Genomic DNA, 21,708 nt, shown 5'->3' with positions numbered 1-21,708 from the left:
CACACACACACAGAAAGCCCAGAGTGGATAGAAACAACAAAGGCAATAATAATTTAAGGGATTTTTTAACATGGATATCATTAAAAAAAAGTCACCATTGTAGGCTCTAGGGTCACCGAAATATTTCATCACACATAAAGTAAATCATGCTTAACGCTTTTATATTATGTGTGCTGTGAGTTTGATGGCACTACAACATGTTATAGTATAGTTATTACTTATTTAATTACCATATTTAATGATATAAAAATCACTAAAATTACATTTATGCACATTTTACCAAACTAAGAGTTGTAGTATAATCAAGAGAAGATGGTTTATGTGTGCTGTGAGTTTGATGGCACTGCAACATGTTATAGTATAGTTATTACATATTTTATTACCATATTTAATGATAAAAAAATCACTAAAATTACATGAAAGCCCTTTATCCAAAGCAACGTGATGTAGTTTATAGAGCAGGAGGACATTTATTCATAATGGGTTTTTCTTTTACCCTACACCTTACAAAAGGGATTTTATTGAACATTGGATTATTTATAGGCTATTGAAAAATCCTCAATTTGTTTTTAAAGTATTATTTTCCAATCTGAGAAATGTAGTATGAAAAACGTGAGATCACATTTGTGTAAAATGATTTTCATGACACTACACCTCTCCTGGGTGAAGTTATTGAATATTTCTGTATCATATTTTTTCAGTATTGCAATTTGCAGACGGTCCCTGCGCATTCGAGCACCAGCCGGCTCGGCTTAGAGGCCAATGCAAGTTCCCCAGCGCGGAGGACGACTCGTTTGGAGGAAAATACGAATGTAGCTCGCAGTCTATCTTGTTGTGATTGCAGAGAGGTGTCAGTTTTGTAAGAGCAATGTTCCGCTGATGAGTTATTGATCCGGAAACGCCGAATCTGTGAATATATTTCTAAGTGTATCCCTTGCGCCAAAACAGATGACAAGACTTTAACATCTGTTTTAAATGTCTTTCTGAGACAATATAACGGTGACGGTGCACAAGCAAAGCAGTTCTGTCCTTGTATTTAAGTCCAAGGTTAAAATATAGCTCAAATAAGTCCTGTACTGTCATTTTTATCACAAGAACACAGAAGGCTAAGACTGGCTGGTTTCCGTTGTGCACCTGATATCTGGTGAGCAGGAGAAACTTTCACGTGAGCACCGGTTAGTTTCTGGTGCGCACGAGAAACATATATTTTTATTTTTTCTGCCTATGTCCCTTTAAGGGCTCCGTAGCTTTCTGATTAGTATTGTGTTATGATGTTTTTAGATTATTATAATTCATGTTTTAAGATACCTCATTGTACATTTTTCTATCAATGGGGGGAGTTACTGCTAATTATGTCTGACAGAGAAATTTATACAAATGAATTATAGATTTATATGCAAATTTATTCAAAACTTTACATCATTACAAATAGTCGATGGTTAGCGATACAGCACAGATAAGAGACCAAAAGTCATCACTAGCACTGACAACCTTCATGAATTAAAGGTCACATATTCTCCTCCTCTTCAACATGTTTAAATAAGTCTCAAACTTGTCTGTCTTTTGTTCTAAATCCACTCTGATCCTGTATTTGATCATGCCTATAAACCCCTCTATTTCAGCCCTGCTCAGAACAGGCTGTTTCTGTGTCTGTACCTTTAAATGTAAATGAGCTGTGTCACCCACCTGGGGGAGGTGTTACTGCTCTTTGTGATGTCATAAAGAGAAAATCTCCAAATGACCTGTTTGAGCACACATTTTCTGAAAAGTGGAGCAGGCACAATACAGAGAGGATGGACTTTTCTCATCATTGGGGGGTTTGTAGACAGACCAGGGACACATATTAGAGTTAGAGAAACATGGTGAAGTGTATTTTACATAATATGTGACCTTTAACATTAATAATAATGATAATAACATAGCGCTTCTCTGAATACTCTAAGACGCCTAACAAAGAACAACAAAACAAAACAAAACATTGAAAACAAAACAAAGAAGAAATAATCTGAGAGAATGGCTCTAAGTGACAGGTCAGAGGAAGGTCCAACGTCCACATATAATATTGAAATCTATGAAATCCAGAAATTTGGCTTTACTGGTTTCGTCAAAGTACCGTAGTATGCGCAGTGAAGAAAAGTATAATCAGCTTTCTGTAGAAACATGGAAAAAAAACACATGTTAACACATTGTCCCCTAATGACTTCTGTCTACTTCAGCTTACACAACTCAGCAGAGTCTTCTGAATCATAAAACCCCAGTCCAGCATGTAGAGGCTGAGTGAATGTGGTCTGGACTCTGTGGAGGAGAGTCATGGTTTCAGAGATGCTGTAGAAGGACAGAATACCTGCTCTGTGATCCAGGTACACTCCTACTCTGGAGGACTGAGGACCTGAGACAGGAGTGAAGACTTTGTTGCAATAAAAGTTATAACTGTTGCTGTCACAGTCTAACACCCAAGATTTGTCATTATGTCCAAACCAACATTCATCTGAGAGCCCTGTTCTGCTGATATTCTTGTATGTGACTGCTACAGAAACATTTCCTCTCAACTCCACTTCCCAGTAACAACGTCCCATCAGACTCTCTTTACTCAGGACCTGACACCAATAAGTGAATCTGTCTGGGTGACTAGAATAAGACTGTTGTTTACTCATTAATGTTACTTTTCTGTTCCCATCAGATAATAAAAGTTTTGTGTATGCTGTGTTTGGATCCAGTGTGATGTCACATGAATATTTGAAGAACTCAGCTCTGGTCTTGGGCTCTGGTTCTGGTTCTGACAGTAAAACATCCACTTCAGTCACTGTCTGTGAGATGTTTGTCCATTTCTCTCTCAGGACGTCCTGTAGTTTATCTCTGACTTCTGACACAGCTGCTGTCACATCCTCAAAGTACCTCAGAGGACGGATCTTGATGCTGGATGAGGGTGTAGATTCACTGAGTGGTGACAGTGAGGGGTAGTCGTGTAGAAACTGGTTGTGATCTTCTGTGTGTGAGAGCTTCTCCAGTTCAGCGTCTTTCCTCTTCAGCTCAGTGATCTCCTGCTCCAGCTTCTCCTGAAGCTCTCTGACTCGACTCACTTCAGTTTGCTGCTGGGATCTGACCTGCTGCTTCACATCAGAGCGTCTTTTCTCCATGAGACGGATCAGCTCACTGAAGATCTTCTCACTGTTCCCCACTGTTTTATCAGCGGAGCCATTGATAGCCTCCACCTCCTGTTGGAGCATCTTCATATCTTTCTCTCTGTCCTGGATTCTCTGCTGGATGTTTTGTCGACTCACCTCCAGCTCTCTCTGCTTCTCGCTCCTTTCTGCTGCAGCTGAGACTGTGTCATGACCTTTGTGTTCATCCACAGAGCAGAGATAACAGATAGACTGCTGATCAGTACGACAGAACATCTTCATCACCTCATCATGACGAGAGCAGACGTTCTCCTGGAGCTTCTTGGAGGGCTCCACCAGCTTGTGTTTTGCATAAGCAGGTGAATCATAATGAGGCTGAAGGTGTTTCTCACAAAATGAGATCAAACAGACCAGACAGGACTTACAGGCTTTCAGTTTCCTCCCGGTGCAGACATCACAGGCCACATCTTCAGGTCCAGCATAGCAGTGATCAGCAGGAGCAGCTTGGAGTCCAGTCTTCTTCAGCTCCTCCACTAAATCTGCCAACATGGTGTTTTTCACCAGAACAGGCCTCGGTGTGAAAGTCTGCCTACATTGAGGGCAGCTGTAGATTGTCTTCTCATCCTCTGTGTCCCAGTGGCTTTTAATACAGCTCATACAGTAACTGTGTCCACAGGGAATAGCAACCGGATCCTTCAGGAGATCCAGACAGATGGAACAAGAGAAGGCCTCCCGGTCTAGTTGAACTCCTTTCTGCGCCATTTATCCTCTCAGTAACGACGACTGTCTGAGTTTCACTTCTTAGAAATCAAACTAGTTTCACCTCTCATCTAAACAGCATGTGTTTGTTCAGTGTCTGCTCTTGCACCGTCCCACATGTTGGTTACACCCATCCTCAAACTGTAGATCTAAAGGGGAGGGAACAAGAAAATAAATGTCAGAGTGGAACTGGCTGAGTCTGAGAGCAGGAAGAAGAGGGAGGGGTTAACAAGCTCTGACTCATGTTTCATGCCTCTGACAGGGCAGATTCTCAACATGAATACATAACCACTCTCTGTTGCATGGAAGAAAACTCTATAAGCAAGCATGTAAAAAACTCTAGTCACACATTTCTTAACATGTAAAAAGAAGTGAATAAAACACAGAGAATAACTGAACATGTTTTACAACTACTGTCAGAACGGAGCTACCTGTGAGCACCAGCATTACAAGCTGTGAAAATCTGAGACACCACAGGGAGGCGTCAGAGTTAACACTGAACTTCACCAGCATTGGAAGAGGTGTTTTCACATACTGGATTAAATACATTGACCTGACCTTTATTCTTTGTTTTTGACTATCAGATGGTCAAACTGATGATTGAAGCAGATCATTAATATTGTCTTTAAACATACTTCACCTCAGATTGAAGTCATGGTCCTGTTTCAAATACAAACCTACTGATTCCTACTTTTGCCTTAACTTAAAAAGCCTCCCCTTAAAACAGTCGGTTTGATTACAAGTAATGGAAGAATTTGGATGTGTAATAGAAGTAGTACACCGACAAAAAATACCTCAGTGTCCTTTTGTCGCTGCTCATTTGCTGATCCAGGCTGCACGGGGCTGGGGAGCTCACTTGTTGGTTACACCTATCTTGCACTCGTATATTAGTGAACGAGAGGGAACCAGGAAATGTGTGCACAGAGTGGAGTTGAGCAATAGGGAGAGGTTACCATGCTGCCCTCACTCATGTGATGAATTCTCTTAAAGGGACAGTGTGAGTTTGTCAGTCTGAGTTTTATCGTGCAGTTAAGATTAAAAGACAACATTGAACAACCACATGATGTTTTTAAATAACTTACAGCTCACAATAGTTGAAGCAAACATTGAAAAGCTTCATGTTTGGTTTCCTCTGAAATCTACAGTTTCATAGAGCTATTTTGTATAACTGAAAAAAAGATTTGTTGTGCTTTAAAGGAGAAGACAACAAAGACAGTGTACAAACAAACAACAACATACAGATTCATAAAAGACGTAATGCTGCAATAGAGAGGTTAGACTTCGGAGAATTCATACAAAAGTACGATAAAATAGTACGCAGAAGTTTAAATTTGTGTTTCATCTGTGTATGTTTTACCAAGTGTTGTAGTCAAGACCACACGAACTGAGACCAAAACAAACCTGAAATCAGAGTGCTCAGAGACCGAGACGAGACCAAGGCCAAGGCAGGGCAAGACTGAGATAAGACCAAGACCATAAATATAAATAAAACAATCATCATCTTTAAAATCCGAGACCGAGATGAGGCAGAGTAAAAATGATTTTGATTACGAGAAGAAAGCAAGACCTTTTAAAGATCCAGACCGATTTTGAGCACTACAACACTACAGTTTACCCACCTTCACTTCTTTATCAGGCACAAGTAAGTAGGCTCAGGACTGGTGAAATCAAACTTTGTAGTTATGTTTCAACAGTGAATAAAATATACAAAGCATTCATTATCAGGTATGTTCATATTCTGACTGAGGCTGGTTAAGTGTCCCTTCTCAGGTCAGTGGTTACACTAATGTGGGAAGGCAGCTTGAGGTGAGCACCTGCAATACAGGGCTGTCAAAATCTGAGAAACCACAGGGAGGCGTCAGAGTGCCACTGAACTTCACCACCTTAAGGAAATGTGTCAATACACCTTTTTAAATGTGATCTTTGAATAAATGGTTTAGATGTTTGAATTTCGACCCAATAATAGTTAGTGAAGACTGGTTTAATCAAACTTTGTAGTAATGATGTAACAGTGCATACAAATATCTCAACTAGAGACGTTTGGATTTTTGACTGATATACTCCGCAGTCATTATCAGGTTATTTATTAAGTCTGGCTGAGGCTCGTTAGTGGAAACTGCAAAAAGGCCGTTCTTTTTTTAAGTACAATAGAGCAACACCTAAACAGTCAAATAAGGAGAATGGTATTGGCTGAAACAGTGGATACTTTTATGAATGAGATACATTTCTAATGTGCAGCTATAAGTCCGTTCTTTTAGAAGACTAACATCCCACCAATAAACGATCAATTGTTTCGATCCAATCAGTAAAAGTCTTTAAAACAAGACATCTTCTGTCATTTTACTCTCCACTGAAAGTCTGTTTCAAAAGATAGGTCTTACATTGTTTTAAATTTTATTATTCATAGACTTTGTTACTTTGATTTTCAGATGCGGTGTCTTCCACATATCAGGAGCATAAAAACATATTCTTCATCACTTTTTTTTGTCTGATAATATTTCCTGCAGCCTTCAGCCTCTGTGTTTTCTAATTACTATTGTGTTATGTTGTTTTTAGATTATGATAATTCATGTTTTAAGATACCTCATTGTACATATTTCTATCAATTGGGTAGATGGTTAGTGATACAGCACAGATAAGAGAACAAAAGTCATCACTAGCACTGACAGCCTTCATGACTTAAAGGTCACATATTCTCCTCCTCTTCAACCTGTTTAAATAAGTCTCAGAGCTCCACAAAACATGTGTGTGAAGTTTCTTGTTCTAAATCCACTCTGATCCTGTATTTGATCATGCCTATAAACCCCTCTATTTCAGCCCTGCTCAGAACAGGCTGTGTGTGTACGTGCGAGGGTGAAAGGTTAACAGAATGCCTGAGATCCATGTCTGCTGTGGTGCAAGGAAAACGAGAGGGACTGGTCAGAGGAATGTCCTACGTCCACATATGATATTGAAATCAAGAAATGTGGCTTTACTGGTTTCGTCAAAGTACCGTAGTATGCGAGTGCAGTGAAGAAAAGTATAATCAGCTTTCTGTAGAAACATGGAAAAAAAACATAGATGTTAACACATTGTCCCCTAATGACTTACAGAACTCAGCAGAGTCTCCAGGAGTCCAGTTAAACCCCTGTCCAGCTTGTAGAGGCTGGACAGAGAGGCGTCAGAGTTCCACTGAACTTCACCACCATTGGAAGAGGTGTTTTCACATACTGGTGGTTCACATACTGGATTAAATACATTGACCTGACCTTGATTCCTTGTTTTTGACTATCAGATGGTCAAACCGATGATTGAAGCAGATCATTGATGTTGTCTTTAAACGTACTTCGCCTCAGATTGAAGTCATAATCCTGTTTTAAATACAAACCTACTGATTCCTACTGCTGCTTTAATTTACAAAGCCTTGCCTTGCAACAGTCGGTTTGATTCCAAGTAATGAAAGAATTTGGATATGTAGTAGTAGTAGTAGTAGTAGTAGTAGTACAACAATCAAAGATAGTTTTAAAAAACCTCACACTAACAGTTAAATGTTATCAAACCAATCCCTCACCAGGTACTAGCTGTAAACATAATTCCCATTCCAACAAAGTATTTGATTTGACCATGCAGCAACCAGTGTAGTGTTGAAAAATGAGGCCAATGTGGAAGTGCAAAATCCTGCAGTTCATCGAGTGTCCACTAGAGGCTGGCTCCAGGAACACCGGAATTCACATTCACACAACACATGCAAATAAAAAACTGTTTTTACAGCATGAATAAATATGTTAACAGCCTGGATTAGTTGTTGTCCACATGGGCACACACTGTACGGAGAGTGTATTTTTCTACAACAAATCCGATTTGAGGAACGATACGTGTTAACCATATTTAGCCAAGTAGCTGACATGATTGACAGGTGGGCGCGATGTGTACGAGGCTTAAAACCCGCCTCAGCTCCAGCTCTCAGTCTAGAAAGTTAGACTGAGGCAGGATTTCCAGCATGGTGGCTGCTGCTGATGAGCCTCAGGAGCCCCTGCTGTAACAGATGGGTGACATCACTCAGGCTTCATCCATTAATATTTACAGTTTATGTTTCATACACATAATCCTCCTACAGTTAAATAAAAAGCTAATTAGTTAGCTTATCTTTTAATAGTTTTACCGGTCAGTTTTAGAAGAGAAAATGACTTTCAGATGATTGTTTCTTAATTCTTGGCTTGCTGATGAGCTTTATGTCTGACATGTTTTTTTGTTGTTGCCTCCCTTCGTAAACAGCCAGTGACTACACCATGTATCCGTTCTCAACCCAAAATGGAAAAGACTTCCAGAATCTTCTCTCGGTCTATCTGGATGCAGCTTTCTTCCCGTGTTTACGAGAGCAGGATTTCTGGTGAGTGGTGACTGCTGCTTCTCATATTTGTTTCATATTTGTATTTATTTGACTTGATAGCATTGTAGCAAAAGTCAACTTTTAAATATTCAGTGAAGATTTTGTCTTTATAGTCAGCTGTTAACTCTGTTAGTTGGACTGTTTGTCCTGAGGCTGGCTTCACACTAGGGGAGTTTAGGCCTGATTTTGGGCCTTTTATTTGTCCAAATAATCTTCAAGTGTGTGGTGTCAATACGATTACTTTACAGCTCCTGATCGAGTCAGAGCCTCCCCGATCTGGAATCCTAAATACAAAAACATGTTTGATATTTACCATTCCAGATCGGGCTGCCTCCGACTGAATACCTGCAGTAGCCAAAAAGAGAGCGAAGAGAGCATCACTTTTACAGCTCACAAACATGCCAGTGAACACAAACATAACTGTACCCTGAGCCAAGAGGAATATAGAAAAAGAAGAGCAGCTTGAGTAACAACATGAGTGGCTTTTTAATGTCTCGACTGTCTTCCATATTTGTTTTTCTTCTGAAGTCACGTTTGATCACACGAGTTTCTGTGAGATCTCGTGTCTGTGGGATCACCACTGTGAACTCGTTTCTACAAACTGCAGGTGTGTGGTCTCACAGTCGGGTCAAATCGTCTAGTGTGTGCAGTCGGAGGATTATAATGTTTAGAATCATTTAGCTGTCCTTATGTCTTTGGTCTCCCACGTTTTTTAAATAGGTTAAGATCTGAATATTGTCGAGTGTGTAGCCAGCCTAAAAGAGTCCAAGACCTTTCTGATATCACTTGTTTGAAACAGTCGCTGATGAAATCTGCTCTTCACTAGTTCATTTCTGTTTGTGTTGATTTTGCAGGCAGGAGGGCTGGAGGCTGGAGAATGAAAACCCAACAGATCCCAACTCCCCTCTGGTCTTTAAAGGAGTGGTGTTCAATGAAATGAAAGGGGCTTTTGTAAGTCTACACTTTCTGAATCATAGTTTTATATGTAGATACAATATAGTGAAGTTTAAGTGTTCTTTTAAGGAGCTTCAGATATCTTATATTTCATGTTACTTAAAAGCACCTCATGGATTAAGTTTGAGAGTGAAGTGGTTCGTGGTAACTCCAAGTGTTTTTTTTCTTGCTTTTATATTTATACTCAAATTTAAATATGTTATGACATCATGGAACAAAGTTAAAATTATGCCTGCTCACGGTTTAGTAGTTGACAAAAAAACAAAACAACTCAGGCCCTGCTGTGTCCACCTAGCGTTTTTTTTTTTCAGGCAGAAAAGAGCTGGCTGTGCGCTGAGAATAAAAGCGCTGCACGTCCGTCCTGTCTCTATGACAACAGTCTGTTGACAACAGCTCCTGTATGACCGACACTGTTCCGTTGCTTTTCTCTGTTTGATTTTTATCTGTCACTTTGAGCATCAAACGGAGGATGCTTGACCTCCAAATTTTTCCTGGATGATGAGCTCAATAATAATGACATCCCCGTTCTCACGGCTCTGATCAGACACAGAGCAAGGACCCAACTGATGTACTTTATGATTGGCTGGTTGAAAGAAAAGCGCCGGTGACGTCAACAGCGGCCTCATAAAAAGTTTAAAGATTTTTAGTTTGAAGCGCTCGGAGCGGCTGCACAAATTAGGCAGAGCGCTCGGAAGAAAGGCGCTGGACGCTGCGCTTTGCTGCTGCTGCAAACGCTCTCTCCTCATTGGGAACAATAGAACAAAGACACTCAGAAAAAGCTAACAAAATATATAAAATGCTAGGCGGACATGGGGCCTAATGCAACAGCAGTGAAACAAGTTCCAGATATGAGATGAACAGGTGACGTCAGATAAATGGTTTTGAAATAAGAGTGTGTCAGCGACTGTTTAACGTTTGATTGTGTGTTTTATTTTAGTCCGACAACGAGCGCGTGTACGCCCAGCACCTCCAGAACAAGCTGTATCCAGACCACACGTACTCTGTGGTGTCAGGAGGAGAGCCTCTAGCCATCCCTGACCTTACCTGGGAACAGCTCAAGCAGTTCCACGCCACGCATTACCACCCCAGCAACGCCAGGTACATGGACACACACACGTGTACACTGTGAGCCTAGAAGGGACAGGAAACTGTAAAGTGCTGTGAAGAAATGAGATGAGAGCAGGTGTTAGCCAGCAGAATCCTTTCTTTGTTACATTTCATAATCTCCTGCAGCAGAACGATGCAGGCTCACATTGACACAGTAGATATGAAACACAGGAAACTTTAATAATTTGATGGTAACTGATGCTAGTTTGTCTTTTTCATGCTTTATCGATCTTATTTATTTCAGAATGATCATAATTCCTTAAAAATAATTTAACATGCAGGCTTTAAAATTGCTCAGAAAACACCCCTGAGAGTGTCCTCCATGTGCTCCTCAGGTTCTTCACGTATGGAGATTTGCCTTTGGAGCAGCATCTGAAGCAGATCGAAGAGGAAGCTCTGTCCAAGTTTGAACGCATCAACCCGAACACAGAGGTCCCCCCCCAGCCACACTGGAGCAGCCCTGTGAGTGTCATAATCCAGACCAGCATCTGTAACTTCTACTGATCAATAGATCTTAAAAACTACACCAACAATCTCAACAGCTGTTTATTATTGCATGCTTTTATATTAACACACTGAAATGCATTGATTAGTCGTTTTGATGTCGTCGTGAATCTCAATGGTTTCCCCAGAGAGAGGACCATGTGACCTGCAGCCCTGACGCTCTGGCTCCGGATCCGGCCTGGCAGAACACGCTGTGTGTGAGCTACCTGCTGGGAGAGTAAGACCGAAAATCATTTCTTTTTATTTTGCATTAAGATGGGAGAAGCCATAAAAAGAGCCTCCATCCTCCTCTTTATTCACTACATCTTGGTTGTCATGTCGACGGCTTTTTAAAGACTGAGAGCTTTACAGTACAGAAAGGATTCACTCAACAATTCTCTTCATTCAAAGTGAAGTTTTTAGCGAGTCCTATTGTTCAGAAATATTTCAAATCTCTTTGTTTTTTTCCCCGCGCAGCATCACTGACACATTTGAAGGATTCACCCTCAGCCTGCTGTCGTCTCTCATGATCTCTGGACCCAACTCTCCCTTCTACAAAGCTCTCATCGAACCCAATATAGGAACTGACTTCTCCTCTGTTGTAGGGTGAGTACGCAGGACGCAAAGTAACAAACTCTCACAAATAAAATGATCAGCAAGCTCAGAGGTTATTTAGAGCGACGGCTGGAGAAGCAGCGAGGACAGAAGTTTGGTTTAATGTGGAGGACTTCTCTGATCCAGAGGCTCAACGACGGTCCAGAACCATTTGATCTGTCAGTGCTGAGACAGCCGATGGAGACGACAGAGAGGGGCAGGAGAGGATGGGGATGATGCCCCCTGGAGGATTTGAATGTTATGGCTCTAATGTTTTAAAATAAACATCCTCATTTTGGCACGTTTGTAAATATTTTACAGCCAGCCGCTAAGATTTCAGTTATTGTCAATCCATGCAATTCTCTAAACACCAGATAAGCCAATAGAAGAATGTAATTGCAGTAGCTGGGTTCAACCTGTAGAGGGCCGTAGCTATGCATATTTCTAACACAAAATGTGGAATTTAAATTTAGATACTTTGTACTCTGGGGGTTTAGTTACTCTCTAAAGACGGGTTTTCATCTATATGATTTTGCTAAGCTACTTAGATGACAACTTTCTTTTAGAAATGTCTATTAAAAGATAATTTAACATTTTAGTATATTGCTGCTGAGCTGTGATGCTCTGCCTCATGTGCTGCAGACAGCGCTCAGAGTACTGCATTGTTCTGAAATGTTGTGTTCTGCAGATATGACGGCAGCACCAAAGAGGCGTCGTTCAGTATAGGACTGCAGGGAATGGCCGAGGAGGACACCGAGAGAGTGAAGCAAATCATCAGCCAAACCATCAACGACATCATCGAGTAAGTCCCACGCTCCCTTTTGTATTTAAGACTTTAATATATGTTTACAAACCTGCTCTCTCTAAGTGTCAGCTTGTTTTGATAAAGCCATAAACTGTAAGGTCTACTTGCACATGAAGGATGATGAGTTGCTTGGTTACATGAAATTGAAACGGCACATAAGATAAAATGAGTCCTCGTCATCATCGACAGGAGCGGCTTTGAGGAGGAAAGAATCGACGCTCTCCTGCATAAGATCGAGATCCAGATGAAGCACCAGTCCACAAACTTCGGCCTGTCTCTGGCCTCGGTGAGTTCACAAACACAAGGACACTGCATGTATTTATAAACCTCTATGTGTGAGATATGTCAGGAACAATGATGATGTTAGTTATGTTGTCTCTGCTGAAATCTTGTGTTTCTACCACTATATACTCTGTGTATTTCTATACAAATACAGAATGTTTTAAACATGTCTAAACGTATGAGATGAGCTTGTTTTCACAGCAGTTTATTTGCTGATTTCTTCCTTTTTTTGATGAGTTGCAGTAAACTCAATAATCACAGAGAGTATAATATTTAAAGGGATTACACATGTGTATGAGAAGTAAAGTTTTAATCACTATACATCAATGTAAGAGTCAAACAGGACACTTAGATTAGCTTTATTTTGACAGTAATGTTATAATCGCTTTGTGGATTCTGCTGCATGTTTCACATGTCGGTTTCATTATTCATGGCTGTTTGTGTATGTATATACATTTTTGTTTTTTCTAGTACATTGCGTCATCGTGGAACCACGACGGCGACCCGGTGGAGCTGCTGCAGATCAACGACAGCGTTGCCAAGTTCAAACAGACCCTGAAGGAAAACCCTCGCTTCCTCCAGGACAAAGTCAAGCACTACTTAAAGGTGTGTGACACTGGGAAAGTACTTTTCTTCAAAACATCCAGAAATATGTGAAAAAAAGGTTTAAAAAAAATACAAGAATAAACCTTTTACAAGTCTCACTAATGTTCTCTGTAGGGGGAAATACTCGGTCTGCTCTTAAGGTCAACCTCAGCAGCCCTGGAGTGTTTTAAGATCATGACAAAAAAACATGAACTTTGAAGGTTTTCTGTATCATTTGTGTTTTTTCTCTTCCTCTTCAAATCCCCATTACCCCCCCTACAGGAGAACACACACAGACTGACCCTGTCCATGAGTCCGGATGAGGTCTACTTGGAGAAACAGGCCAAAGCCGAGGAGGAGAAGCTCCAGAAAAAGATCCATGCTCTGTCAGACAGCGACAAAAAAGACATCTATGAAAAAGGTACAAATGATTGAAACTGCTCCACGGAGGAAATCTGTGTTTCTCTGCTTCTGTTAAAACACTTTCTGAGCTTGACTCTGTGAAATCACACAGAATTGTCTGAAGCAAACAGGCTTTTATTGGCTGCTTGATTGATTTGATTGAAGCCCCAAAAAATCCAATAAACCATCAGATTAACACAATAACTGGGAAAAAAACATCAAGCGCTGCAATGTGACTGTATACAGAATATATTCATGTTGACCTATTCTAGATCCCTCATTTAGTCATATAGTGTTACAATGCTGGATGTTCAAACTAAACATAGGCAGAGTTATAGAGCATGAGGTAAACATATGTTGGAGTAATCCCAGGATGAGTCAGCAGAGGGCGCTAAACGGCTTGAGGTGTTTTTTACTGACGCCAGTATCAGATAAATAAGATGTTTTTTGAGCTGCAAATCATTCAAAGCTGCTCTATAAGTTTTCAAAGACAGACAAAAGTGTTACTGAATTGAGTGTCATTTGCCAGTTTTAGTCCGAGGGGGTGAGGAGTTGCCTTAAATATTAAAAACCGTCTTTGAGGGGACTTGTTAGAAACATTAAAGTACAGAGATTTACTGATGGAAAACCATAAAAGAACATTTCACCTGCATTCACTTTTCTGTTTATGACCCAACCAGTAAAACTTGTTGAAACATTTCAGAAGGATTTGATTGAGGCACTTCTGATTTAACTGTCTGTTTCATATTCATGTTCTTCTTCTTCTTCTTGGGAAAAGGTCTGGAGCTGCTGGCTGCTCAGAGCAAAACGCAGGACGCCTCCTGTTTGCCGGCACTGAAAGTGTCTGACATTGAGCCCACGATCCCTGTTACTCCTGTTCAGATCAGCACAGCAGGTACGGCCCAGTGTCCGCTCTACACAAGTTTATAAAACATTATACACAACAAGGAAGAATCATCTCAGAGTGTTGTGGTTAAAACCCCTTAAAATGTTTCCTCTCCTTGTCTCCTTCAGTCGGCGTACCGGTGCAGTACTGTGAGCAGCCCACCAACGGGCTAGTTTACTTCAGAGCCATGTGCAGTCTCAACACACTGCCGGAGGACCTCAGGCTCTATGTCCCGCTCTTCTGCAGCGTTGTCACCAAGTAAGTTCACCTGACAGTCGATTGGACCAGAGCAAGATTTCAACATGTGTCACCTGGTATATGAAAAGTTTGAAGATATTATGCTTTATTGATCTTTTCTGTATTTGTGTAAGGTTTGGACAGGTGGTGTTTGAAAGCATTTTAAAGATTGCATGTGTGTCTGTTTGTTAAATCAGGATGGGCTGTGGAGGTCTGGACTACAGACAACAGTCCCAGCAGATGGAGCTGAGGACTGGGGGCATGTCTGTCTCCACCCAGGTCGTCCCTGACTCCACCCAGCTGGACATGTACGAGCAGGTCAGTACCAGCTTACTGTGTTTGAAAAGTCTTACAAATATATGGATAGAAGTAATGTTTGGACAGAGACATTTCTGGACAAGAATACTTTAGATGATGTAGGGAGTGAGTCTGAGCCTGAAGGCAAAGCTCTCCATTTACCGGTCACCTATGATCATGAGCTATGGGTAGTGACCGAAATAATAAGATGGTGGATACAAGCGGCTGAAATGAGTTTCCTCCAGAGGTCGGCTGGGCTCAGTCTTAGAGAGAGGGCGAGGAGCTCAGACATTCTGGTAGAGCTCAGAGTAGAGCCGTTTCTCCCTCAAATCTAAAGGAGCCAGTCGAGGTGGTTCGGCCATCTGATTAGGATGCCACCTGGACGCCTCCCTTTGAGGTCTTCTGAGCACGCCCCAACTGGGAGGAGACCCCGGGGGACACCCAGAGTTTACTGGAGGGATTACTGTGTATATCCCCACTGGCCTGGGAACACGTCAGAATCCCTCAGGAGGAACTGGGGAGAGAGAAGTCTGGGTTGAATTACTACTGCTGCCACAGAGACCTGACCTTTGATAAGTGGAAGAAAATGGATGAATGGAGTAATGAAGTATGCTGCTCCATGTCAGGTTCCTTCATATATGACATCACATGTAATTTAGTAACTTTATTCTATATTAATTAAATGTTTGTTCTTTATTATGATGATTCTTGTGCATTGTGGAAACCCATCTTCTTTCTGCTGCGTCGTCTTCAAAAATCAAATGTCTCCTCAAAGCTGCAGAAATTGAAACTGAGTGATCGTGTGTTACATAAACAGAGGTTGTGATTTATCTTGGTTCAGTGTTTAACTGCTGCTGGTTACATTACATCGGTATAAAACAGGTAATCAAAGAAGAGTCTTGTCTCTGTGTTCTCTGTTCCAGGGTGTCCTCCTGTCCTCCTCCTGCCTGGAGAGAAACCTTCCTCACATGTTTCATCTGTGGAGCGACATATTCAACAAGTACGTCCTCCATCACTTCTTATAAACTGAGAGAAAATGTGTCCTGAAATTCGAGGAGGCTGAGAAGACAGCTCGATATTTATCTTTTTTTTTTTTTTTGTTCACTACAGCCCCCACTTTGACGAGGTGGAGCGCCTGAGAGTGCTGGTGATGATGTCAGCACAGGAGTTAGCCAATGGGATCTCCTACTCGGGCCACATGTACGCCATGACACGTGCAGGCCGTCACCTGACTCCAGCAGGAGACCTCAATGAGACGCTCGGTGGGATGGAACAGGTATGCACCTGGAGTGTTGATCCTAAAAAACTAAAATGATAGTGTCTGACTCCTGCACGTCAGCTTTAAGAAGTGTTGTCATAGTGATTTAAAGCTTGAAGTAAATTACGCAGACGCAGATTCAAGACATACAGTATAGCATGATTTTTTTCTGACAAGCAGAGACAATTTCATTTGTTCCTACTTTGTGCAAGAGGTTTTTTGTTTTTCCATTCTCTCGCTTCATATTTTATCCATCTTTTATCAATGATTACTTCAGGTGAAGTTTATGAAGAGGGTCGCTGAGTTGTCCGACCTCAGCCAAGTCATCCGAACGCTCGTCAGGATCAAGAAGCATCTTCTCAACCCGGACAACATGAGGTGAGATGTTACACCTGAGGAGAGGTTTTCTTTTAAAAGGTTTTGTTTTGGGGCTTTTTGGGCCTTTATTTTAGAGACAGGACAGTGGACAGAGTCAGAAATCAGAGAGAGAGAGAGAGAGAGAGAGAGAGAGAGAGTGGGGAAAGCAGGAAATGAGCCACAGGTCGTCCGCTTGGAGGACTACAGCCTCCACACATGGGGCGTCCACTAACCACTAGGCTATGGTCGCCTCCATGGTGATAGATTTTTGAATGATGAAGAGATAGTGACAGTATTCTGCAGTTAATGTTATTTTAATTACTGCAACATGGTTTCAATATAAAGGGTCTGTTTGTAACATGCTCGTCAATGTAAATGTTTGTCTCTTACAGGTGTGCGATCAACACTACTCCACAGAAAATGTCGGACACGGCAGCACAGCTGGAGAGCTTCATGAAGGACGTGGCTGACAACAGAAAGGAGCGCAAACCGGTCAGAAGTAACATTATTGAGGTAAACTATCAACAAACAAATCAAAACATGAAAGCAGGCAGAATAATTCTTAAAATTAGATTTTAATATTCTCTTGATTTTTTTTTCTAAAGAGGCCTCTCGACCCATCGGATGTCTCGGGGCTGAGCCGGAAACTCATCTCTGTAAGTTTTCAGGAACATCTTACATTTCTCTGTTTGTTTGCTCGCTATGTCAGTGGTTCTCAACTGGTGGGTAGGGGCCCATAAGTGGGTCACAGAGCTGTTTTCAGTGGGTCGTGACTGAGTTCCTAGTGGAAGAAAATGGTGTCAAAAAGTCTGTAAAGTTCTATGTTCTGTATCTTTGTTCTGTCACATCTTTTGAAACATCTTTCATTGAAAATAAACCTGATAGGTTGAACAATATCAGAAACTCTGGTCGCAGGAGGAGATGGTGGTGAGACCTAAAGCTAAACCCATTAAGAACCACTCCTCTAAATATATCCCTGCCATAGTGAGTTCACATTATATTAAAGGCAGAACCGTCTCTGCAGATTAAAGAAGATAAAATAATGGAAAAGATGAAGAAAGGCTGTCTTATAGAAACGCAAAAATACAGATTTTAAATTCAAAAATCTTTGAAGAAGCAAAATAACACCAACACAAAACAGTTGAACCTTTGATTTCAATAGTTGTGAGATCACCTGTGATTTTATTTTGTCCTTTATTATGAGACATTCCTTGAAAACAAAGTCCTGTGCATGCATGAGATTATAAATATTACGCTTATTTGTTTTTTTTTAATACCTGAGTACAATATTCCACCAGTATGGCTCAGCTCTCTTTTAACCATAGTTTACATCTTATTGTATAATATAACTGTTTTGTTTGTATATATACTGGTGGGTTTAGTATTTGTATATGTTCTATATTTAACTACTTCTCTACAGGTGTGCTCCGACAGGTTTTTGTTGTACTTGTACAGTGACAGTAAAGATCATCTTCTCTGATTTCAGGAGCAAAACTTCCAGCCGTGTCAGATGAAAACGTTCTTCCAGCTTCCCTTCCCTGTTCACTTTATCAGCGAGAGTATTCGTACGGTACCCTTCTCCCACCACGACTACGCCAGGTAACCACACCTGTACCTGGCAGGGATGAGTGACAGCACTTCCTTTAAAAGTCTGATTTACACGGACAGTTCTTTGTCTTTCTACTTTTTTCTACGTGTAACTTTTAGTTCATCTAAAGTGTAAGAAAAACTTTTTGTTTCCTTTTTTCTCTTAAAGTTTGTGCATCTTGGCGAGGATGATGACGGCTAAGTTTCTGCATGGAGAAATCAGGGAGAAGGGAGGAGCCTACGGGGGCGGGGCCAGGATGGGAGGAGGTCTTTTCTCTTTTTACTCGTACAGGTGAGAGGCCGCCACACCACACTCAACAAAGTTTTAAAAAACATTATGGAAATTGTAGTGACGTGGAAATACAATAACAGTTCATTTTGTTGCCTTGGCTGAAACAAGTTTAATATTTTATATACACTCAGGCTTTCTCGAACCTTAGAAAACGATGTGCATTTTGGTTAATAGGTGTATTTAATGGAATCTAATACATACAAAATCTCCGTACTTATGAAGGAGTAGAGGTAGATTCTATAAAAGGGGGCAGGCTGGGTTGTCTTCAAGATATGAATTTTGTTAAAGGTGACATATTCTCCTCCTCTTCAACCAGTTTAAATAAGTCTCAGAGCTCCTCAAAACATGTGTGTGAAGTTTCTTGTTCTAAATCCACTCTGATCCAGTATTTGATCATGTCTATAAACCCCTCTATTTCAGCCTTACTCAGAACAGGCTGTTTCTGTGTCTGTACCTTTAAATATGTAAATGAGCTGTGTTTGACCACGCCCCCTCTCTGGAAGTGCTCAGGTGTCTCAGGCTTTCTTGCTACCTGCTCTATTATTTACGGTGAGAAGGCAGACTCAGAGGGCAGAACAAACACCTAGCTGTGGGAGTGTCACCCACCTGGGGGAGGGGCTACTGCTCTTTGTGATGTCATGAAGGGAGAATCTCTAAACGGCCTTTTTGAGCACACATTTTCTGAAAAGTGGAGCAGGCAAAAGACAGAGAGGATGGACTTTTCTCATCATTGGGGGGTTTGTAGACGGACTAGAGACACATAGAAACATGGTGAAGAGGATTTAACAGAATATGTGACCTTTAAAATGTATTTCAAATAAAGTTTAGGAGAGAGAAGCGAAAGAACCAAAGTTGCAGCAGCACTTATTTTTTTCTAATCTAATGAAATTTGAATTGAATTCCTGAAAGAGATTTGTTGCCATATTCTCAAATGTGACCTCTTCTTCCTCCCTTTGTCCAAAATGCAAAATGTTTATATTCCAAGAATATTCAGGCGATCTGTCTGGAAAAAAAGAGACACAGAAGACTGAACAATTTTCTAAGGGAAGCCATCATGGGGCGTTTTTGGAAGCTGTAATAAAATATTCCAAATGACTTCTACGTTTAAAAAGAATCTTCTTTGAGTTGAACAGTGTGTCGTTGATTTTGTATTTCTGTCTCGTACTTCTCTAAGGGATCCAAACTCGGTGCAGACCTTGTCTGCGTTTCGTCGAGGTGTGGACTGGGCGAAGTCGGGACAGTTCACCCAGCAGGACATCGATGAAGCTAAACTGTCAGTGTTCTCGGCTGTAGACTCGCCTGTGGCCCCCGCGGACAAAGGTGAGGAACGACTGAGTGATCCCTCCAGCTGCTGTCAGGATGCGTCACCTGATCCTCCTCCAATCAGATCTCTGGAGCTTTAACATCTCAGTACATCACTGACAACTTCAACATTAGAAGTCTTTAATGGAGGTTAAAAGCTTTTAAAGGATTAATGAATAAAATGATGAGTAAAAAGTTGAATTATAAGCAAGTTCAGATATGAAGAGATCTTCATTAGTTTTATTAACTTAGTCTCCGTCTCTGTTGTAAAGCCGTCACTGTCTCCACTTTATCTCTTAGCCGTCTGGTTTGTTCACTCTGTGTTTGTGTTGCAGGAATGGGTCGCTTCCTCAGCGGAGTCACCGATGAGATGAAGCAGAATCACAGAGAAAGACTTTTTGCTGTCACTCACCAAAGTCTGGTGGAAGTGGCTGAAAGGTACAAACTTTATGTCCCCTTACATAACTCAGAAATGAAGAGAAGGAGAAGCTAAAAGAAAAAACAGACTGACAAACTGTTCCCGTTTATTCCCACATCAAGTGTTAACTCGTGTCTTGTTTTCCCCCTCGCTGCAGATACCTCGGCGTCGGTCAGAGGACGTGTGGAGTTGCTATCTTGGGTCCAGAGAACGAGGCGATTAAAAAAGATCCCTCATGGATCGTAAAATAATCCAGTCTGTAGGTAACTTGTGATTTAAATACTCAACTGGACTTCTGGAGAATCACAGCTGCACGACTTCTTCTGTACTGAATGCTGAAAGTCTACGGTTAGGATTTTTTAATAAAGAGTCAAAAAGCTGAAGCGCACAATATCAAGAGGAGGACTGAGAGCTGCTGTCATGGTTCAGATACGTTTTCATTCTGTATATATTTAATGAAATATATGATCATGTTGGAATACACTATGTGAGTGAGCTCTTCTTTTTGGGATCATTGTTAAAGTATCATCAAGAGATATATCATTTATATAAACTTCAATCAGGTGTTTTTGTTTTTTTCTGCAGGATACAAATGACTTTCTTCCTCTGTGGTTTACTCTGGGAAACTCAGAGCAGAGGAAGAACATCAGAGCCATTCTGTCTAATTCAAACAACAAACTGTGTCATGTGCAAACACTCAGTCAGGTCATGTTGGTCTTTGTGGGGGCGCAGGTAGTCTAGTGGTTTTTGTGCACGCCCCATGTATGGAGGCTGTGGTCCTATTTTCCACAAATTTCACATTTTCATTGGTTCCTCAGTTAGGAAGTGTTTGAACATGAATTATGATCTTAATATGTTTCCCTCAGTACGACCCTTATGAGGTAGAAGTAAACAAAACCATATCAAGATCATAACTCATGTTCAACAACTTCCTAACTCTCTATCAATGAGCTGTAATCAGGAAGGTAATGAGAACAAACTCTTAGATAATGACCTGTTAACTATAGACTATGGTCATGTAGATAAGGTACTAATAAGTGCTTCATAATGACTAATAAGCAGCCAATATGCTACTAGTTAGCATGCTAATAAGCCGCTAGTTAATGTTGAATATTATGACCTTAAATTGAAGTTTTAACAATTATTTTTCAAGTCTTTGAACACCACAGGTGAAATCAATTTCCCTCCATTTTATCGTGTTTGAAGCACAAATCAACAGATTTAAAACTCAGGGTGAATAAAACCAAAGAATTGCTGCAGGTCAACACATCTGGTGAGATGATTGAGTTTTTAAAATCAGACACTCTAACCTCAGTTCCCTTTTCTAAAATCCTAATTTACTGATAAATAAAACAGAGTCACACGTCTTTGCACACAATAAATGCTTTATTACTCTGACAGGACGGTCACATCTCACTGCCGGCACATGAAGGTAAAATGTTGCTCCACTTCCAAAACTACAGCAACAGCAGGACCCTACTCACAAACACCACTGTAGAGATGTCACACACACACACACACACACACACACACACACACACACACACACACACACACACACAGAAAGCCCAGAGTGGATAGAAACAACAAAGGCAATAATAATTTCAGGGAT

General features: G+C 40.9%; 2 protein-coding genes across 2 annotated transcripts; one reads left to right on the top strand and one right to left on the bottom strand.

The window, feature by feature from the left end:
* Positions 1-1,757: 1,757 nt before the first annotated feature.
* Positions 1,758-3,968, bottom strand: LOC136179012 (tripartite motif-containing protein 16-like). The gene has a single exon (XM_065953602.1). The coding sequence runs from the start codon at positions 3,882-3,884 to the stop codon at positions 2,208-2,210; it is 1,677 nt and encodes a 558-aa protein (XP_065809674.1). The 5' UTR covers positions 3,885-3,968; the 3' UTR covers positions 1,758-2,207.
* A 4,169-nt stretch (positions 3,969-8,137) lies between these two features.
* Positions 8,138-20,347, top strand: LOC136178869 (presequence protease, mitochondrial-like). Its single transcript, XM_065953297.1, has 23 exons — positions 8,138-8,250; positions 9,105-9,201; positions 10,142-10,302; positions 10,647-10,773; positions 10,944-11,032; positions 11,272-11,400; positions 12,077-12,190; positions 12,383-12,479; positions 12,947-13,081; positions 13,343-13,481; positions 14,241-14,357; positions 14,477-14,606; positions 14,783-14,903; positions 15,806-15,882; positions 15,993-16,158; positions 16,418-16,518; positions 16,890-17,010; positions 17,103-17,153; positions 17,984-18,096; positions 18,254-18,376; positions 19,551-19,696; positions 20,014-20,116; positions 20,254-20,347. Exons 1-23 carry the CDS (start codon positions 8,150-8,152, stop codon positions 20,345-20,347), a joined length of 2,652 nt encoding a protein of 883 aa, XP_065809369.1. The 5' UTR covers positions 8,138-8,149.
* The last annotated feature ends 1,361 nt before the right edge of the window (positions 20,348-21,708 follow it).

Source organism: Labrus bergylta, chromosome 4, assembly GCF_963930695.1.
Source record: "Labrus bergylta chromosome 4, fLabBer1.1, whole genome shotgun sequence".
Taxonomy (NCBI): domain Eukaryota; kingdom Metazoa; phylum Chordata; class Actinopteri; order Labriformes; family Labridae; genus Labrus; species Labrus bergylta.
Note: the sequence above shows the minus strand (reverse complement) of the source record. Positions and strands in the feature narration are given on the sequence as shown.

Bases quoted from the DNA above. Each gene is read 5' to 3' on its own strand.
- LOC136179012 (XM_065953602.1), bottom strand. From the start codon at position 3,884: ATGGCGCAGAAAGGAGTTCAACTAGACCGGGAGGCCTTCTCTTGTTCC.
- LOC136178869 (XM_065953297.1), top strand. From the start codon at position 8,150: ATGTATCCGTTCTCAACCCAAAATGGAAAAGACTTCCAGAATCTTCTC. The intron at 16,519-16,889 runs GTGAGATGTTAC...TGTCTCTTACAG, and splicing joins CTCAACCCGGACAACATGAG to GTGTGCGATCAACACTACTC. The intron at 17,011-17,102 runs GTAAACTATCAA...TTTTTTCTAAAG, and splicing joins TCAGAAGTAACATTATTGAG to AGGCCTCTCGACCCATCGGA.